General features: G+C 41.6%; 1 protein-coding gene across 1 annotated transcript in view; it reads right to left on the reverse strand.

Moving 5' to 3' along the window:
* Positions 1-5,604, reverse strand: part of coa1 (cytochrome C oxidase assembly factor 1) — a 7,084-nt gene extending 1,480 nt beyond the window's left edge. Inside the window, exons 1-5 of the mRNA XM_023398220.2 lie at positions 5,543-5,604; positions 4,092-4,205; positions 3,275-3,390; positions 2,114-2,265; positions 1,402-1,478 (exon numbers count right to left, since the gene is read on the reverse strand). Of these exons, the coding sequence (XP_023253988.1) occupies positions 1,402-1,478; positions 2,114-2,265; positions 3,275-3,368 (323 nt within the window). The 5' untranslated portion in view covers positions 3,369-3,390; positions 4,092-4,205; positions 5,543-5,604. The remainder of the gene's footprint in view (positions 1-1,401; positions 1,479-2,113; positions 2,266-3,274; positions 3,391-4,091; positions 4,206-5,542) is intronic.
* Positions 5,605-5,959: the final 355 nt, after the last annotated feature.

Here is a 5,959-nt window from a genome sequence, read left to right on the forward strand (position 1 = left end):
AGTGAGACAAAGAGACTGTTTGATCCAGAACCAGCGGGTTCATTTATTATACACACACAACAGACCAAACATGTTTGAATATAAAGAACTAATTGTCCTGTCACATGTTTGTCTGTATCAGGACCAGAATTCCAGTCCAGTCCTCCCCAGTGATGGACCAGCACCTGCCTTTTCTTCTGCGTCCGGCCTCATCAACCATCAACAACCACATGACAGTAACACCTCAGAGTATTATCCCTGCACAGAACACATATAGTCTATACTGTGATCTTCTGCACATCCTGCTCAGCAGGAGTTTGTCAACACTTTTCTACATAGTTTTTTTCATAATTTTATTTTTTTAATGTGTGTAAATGCTGCCCTCTATGGAGGTGGAGCAAGTAGCACAATCTTACACATTACACCTTTAAAAAATCTGTACCATTTCAGTTATATAACCTCAGTACTGACCCTTCTGGTAGATACCTGATAGCCTCAGGAAATATTAACAATATTCCTATTACCTGCATTAGTACCATATAGTCTAAAGGTAGATGTACATGTGTAGTGTGATTATAGATCAGGTCTAGGTTTTATATTAATACTGTGAAAGTATCAAAGCTTCAGTCCACAGAGAAATGCACACAGCCTGTATTCAGAAACTGAGCCTTAAAACCAGCCGTCAGGACTTCTGGAACTTTGTGATGTCACAAGGAAACACTCATCTGTGTTTTATTTGAAGTGTTGATCCGTAAGAAGATATATTTGTGATGATTTGATCTAAACATCTTGTTTCAAATTTTTGTGTCACTGTTTTCTAATATGTCATCAAACCATATAAAAGCCACCTGGGAGGCAGATGTGGGTGTGGAGCTGAATGAGGAGGTGTGTAGAGAGGAGGATGGAGCGGATCCATTCAGGTTCAATCAGTTTATTCAGTTCAAAAGTCATAAGTAGATTAAAAAGTCTTTTAGTGTATCTGATATTTGTGAGAGACGTCACAGCTGAAGAGGGACTCAAGGTCACTTTCTGGTTTTGTCCTAAGATTGTCATCTTTGTGATTTACAGACTGAACCTGACGCCCTGTTTGTTTGTTCTGCAGCTTCTCTCAGTGCCTCTCCAACAACAACTCAACCGACCTGAGCAACCACATAGGTCGTTTTTTCTTCAACCCTCTGATATGAGCCACAGAGAGGTCTCCTGAAATAGCGGCCCCCACGGCGGCAGGGCTACCGGACCTTCACTTCATTTGAATAAACCTCAGCGCCAAAACGCGACACAGGCAGAGAGAATTAACGGGGGAAGGAAATGCCAAACTGCATGACTGCTGCTGTAAGATAGACTCCACCTGTGTTACATCGCTACGACACATCAGTTTGATCAAGAACATCACGGAATGGAGTGAGAAGAGAATGTACTGACCTGTTGGTGTCATGGTCTCTGACTGAAAAAACGTACAGATAACCTCCGGTTTTTGACCCAGTCACGGGAATCTTCATCTGCAACGCAATGAAAGTTCACCATCAGGATCAGTGTTACATCACACGTCATAAAGGACGAGGGGCTGGTTACACGAAACACCTCAAGTTTTCTACTTAAGTATGGCCCTTAAGGTTTCATTTCTCCTTAGCTGAGGGAGTATCTTAAGTGTGTTGCACAGAATCTCAGAATGTTTCCTTAGTTAAGAAACAAAATTAAAATGAAAGAGATTTTACAGCAGTAAAATTCTGCATTGTTAAGGGTTTCTCCCGGTTGAGGAACACTCTTTATGGGATGAGTTGAGTGATGAGTCATGTTGCAGTTAAGACCGAGTCGGAGCTACTGTTGGTTTTTTTCCTTAGCTTGGTCGCTAAGGTCTTTTGTGCAACAGTTAAACTGACTTTAAGTGATTCCTTAAGAATAAGACTAAGACAAGGAAAAAACCTGAAATATTTAAGTGAACATATTAAAGAAACCTTAAGGAGAAGACATAAGCGTGTTTTGTGCAACTGTTTTTCTTTCAAATAAATCTTAACTCAGACTTTAAGGAAAATCTTAACTTAAGGTGTTTTGTGCAACTGGCCCCTGATCTACAGCAGCAGCATCCGGGCTGAACACAGAATAACACACTCTGATGACTGTCACAACACGGTACCTGTGCAGTGTTCTGATCTACACGGTTGTGTCTGTCAATCAGGTGGATATTGTAGACTTTTAAGGGAGGGGCCCCGATGGTTTCCATGGCGGCTGGACATGCTTCCAACTTCTGCAGAGCCAGTCTGTGGTAGTCTGACGTAGAGAATTTCTCTAATTCAACAGCAGACAGGAAGTAGAAAAAGGAAGAGCGTTATGAAATAATAATAATAACAGTGAGTAATAGTGTTGAAAGCAGTTTAATGACGTGTGATGACTGAGAGCTACTGAACTTGCAAATTCTAAGAGAACTGTATCCAACTACTCATGTAGCGTAGCCCCTGGCTCACAGATACAGACTCCTCACACCCACGGTCAAATGTCCCGGCAGAGAAAGAGTCATGTTGACGCAAATGTCCTCTGGAGGCGGCCGATCATACTTGTGATTCCCTCAGGAAACAGGAGCACAGCTGTCTCACATGCATCTAATGGAACAACCGCTGTTTGTTCATCAGCAACTACTGGTGGTGCAGCCACAGCCAATCCAGGAGCAGCTGTAGCCCGTAGCCCGCAGTACACAGAGTACAGAGCAGCGTGACTGAGAGGGGAAGAAACATCCACCAGCCATTCTTTAGTAGCAAACAGAAGCCAGGAAGTCTGTGATCACAAAGGGTGTAACAGACTCTGTGGTGCGACGGTGTTGGATAGAAATGAATAGAATAGAAAAAGAATAAATAGAATATATTGGATAGGGGCGTTGTGTGGCGTAGTGGTCTGTCATTCCCCCTCTCTCTGCCTCCCCATTTCCTGTCTCTCTACTATCCTGTACAATAAAGGCAAAAAGCCCAAAAAATATACTAAAAAAAAAAAAAACTGTTAGATAGAATTGAATAAAATATATTGGATAGAAAAGAACAGAATATATTGGACAAAATAACATAGAACAGAATAGATTGGATAGGATAGAATGTATTTATTGTCATTGCACATTGACGTACAATGTGCGTACAGCCATGAATTTCCCCTAGGGGATAAATAAAGTATCTATCTATCTATCTATCTATCTATCTATCTATCTATCACATTTGCTGTTCAGCTCCTACAATTGTTCATTTAACATTCAATACACACACACACACACACACACACACACACACACAGGCCTTGTCTGTACTGTACTCACTCTGCATCAGGTAGTACATGATGCCGACCCCCCCGCCCGTCAGCACAGTGGTGAAGATGGCGAGCTGCTGCAGGTGACTGGTGGAAACCCTCATGTTTGTTTGTTTGTTTCCTTCCCTGTTAAGCGTGAACACACAGAGACACAAGTCTGGTCATTTCACTGGGACAAATGTAGACACACAGCACTCTCTGCATCTCAGCTACAGCTTCAGACTGAAGTCAGCTGAAACACAAGTCTGTGGTCTGATGCAGAGGTTTTCAAATCGTGAAGTTTAAGAGGCAAGATGAGAGCGGTGTGAAGCAAAGATACTGCGTGGAAGAGACAGGTTTATGTCTGTGTTCTAAAAACAACTGGAAGTTAGTTCTGAGAAGTTTGGCCAGCTGATCCCCCCCACAGTCAATAACTGGAACACACAGCTAACAGAGGCTGCTCAGGTACTTCAAACTACAAACTGAGTAATAACTCAGATCAGATCTGAAAACAGTTGTAGATTATCTGTGATGTACACTTCATAAGGAAGTCACCATCTCTGAATACTGAGAATAAACATGAATGAATTTTGAACAAAACAGAACAAACTGTTGATGTTGTGCATGTGTGACACATGAATGGAAAATGTAAATACTAATACATGATAATCATTCAAAGTGCCTTTGAAAATAAATGTAGATGAATCATTTCCATTCTTATATGACTGTTTTTTTGAAGTTGCAGTTAAAGCCAACGTTACCAGTCCCCACAGTGCGCTGTATTTCACATAAGCTGATATAATATTAGTCTGAAGCATTTATGAGTTACCGTGTGTTAATGCACTTACAGGGTTCAGTCCCGCCGGCTTCGTTTTCTCTTTCGGTTTGCTTCAGATCCAGAAACACTTTGTGAGCTGTTCACATCAGGCCCGAAACAAACCTCATCCTCATCTTCAGTGGAACTGGAGAAAAGAAAAAGCTGAGCTCAGTGACGTTTGTTTCAGTTCTGTCTCCATAGATGTTCATTGGTGGCGATTTGTAACCTGAGGCAACGGTTTATATTCTGTGCACATGCATTTTCATGTTTGTTTTTTTTTTACCAGAACAAAAAAGGAAGCAGGAAAAAAAATTCCTTTGTTCTTCTTCTTTTGTCTGTATAAACCACTTTCCCATGGTTCTCCAGTGGAAGACAAACCACTACATCCTGTTTTCATAATGATGTATGTGAGTTAACTGCTGGAAAACTGGGTCAGAGGCTGTGCTGTTCACCTTTACCTGTAAGATTACATAAAAAAAAAACATTCTGCATCCAGAGAAGACTAGCAGGATGAAGAGTGACTGGTTGATTTTGTAAATGTAAGTCTGGTCAATGTTTTAGAATTAAAACATCTTTCCTGGATTTAACCAACATCAGTCGACTAATATTATATCAACCTGTAGGTGTCGTGAGTCAGGAGTTTTCTGACAGCTATATTTCTAACGTGTCCGCTAACAGTAAACTAGGACACCAGCTCAGCTGATCTGAAATCAGCCCAAACATTCATCATCACAGGAACATGTAGGAATCATGTCATATGTTCTGAACTGAAGTCCCCCCCCCCCCTTTGTGCACCAGTGGACCAGAAGTTCAGTTATTATCATTCATTTATGAACATGTGAACTGGAGGGTAAATGAGCCGCAGCTCATCAGCTGAACGTGATGCATCATTTCATCAGGAGGATCCTGCAGCAGAGTCCTGAGCACAGAGACACAGACAGGTGAGCTCTGACGTCACAGTGACGTTCGTCAGCTGATTAAAAATAAAGACAAATATTAGTTGATGTTTGAGCAGCTTATGAGCAGCAGGAAACTCTGACAGAAGGATTCGGAGAGTGGCAGGTGAGGAGAAGCTTCACAGCACGTTACAGCTGAATTAGTATTTAACGATTTTAGTCTCAGATTGATAATAATAAAATCTAATGTCAAATATCTGCGGATAACAAGAGAAAAACCGACACAAGTCCTGATATAAATAAGTGAATACACGAAGTTAATGTTTTGCAGTAAAACTTTCCTGTGTATGTGTATGTCCAAAAAGAGCACGTGCACACATACACAACTGTCCACACCTGCAGTCCAACATAACACATCCCTCCGCCCTGGTCTTACAGAGCCACAGTCTTACTGCAGCTGACTGATGACGTTTACATGGCTCACGTGCCGTGACCTCTAACCTATGACTGTCTAGTTTTGGACGTTACGGTTTGAACACTGGTCGTTGTTCCTCACTTGGAGTAAAATGAGAAAAAAAACTCTCACCTTGTTTCAAATCGGTCGGACAACGTTACTCCGTTTACTTCCGTGAACGTCACACACACTTGCGCCAATTGGGTATGGGGTTCGCTCCATTAAAACTCTGGCGTGTGCCGCTCATGTTCGGGCCAGCCGGCGTCTATACTGCTGTACTGTCATTCCGTAACTACAGAGTCTTATAACGTCATATATCACGTCACAACAAATCATTATAAAAAATATATAGATAAAATAAAACACATGAGGCTGAAGTTTCTCTTTACTGAAGCATCGGAAAATGATCAGAACAGAATGAACACACAGATTTTAGACTGTAATACTGGTCTGTGATAGACTCTGTAATACTGGTCTGAAACCAGGGCCATGTATAGCTTTTTGGGGGCCCTATGCAAGATGCTGTTTGGGGGCCCCTATTTTGTCAAA

This window comes from Seriola lalandi, unplaced genomic scaffold, assembly GCF_002814215.2.
Source record: "Seriola lalandi dorsalis isolate HSWRI2012SDOR001 ecotype SW California unplaced genomic scaffold, Sedor1 jcf7180002054981, whole genome shotgun sequence".
NCBI lineage: Eukaryota > Metazoa > Chordata > Actinopteri > Carangiformes > Carangidae > Seriola > Seriola lalandi.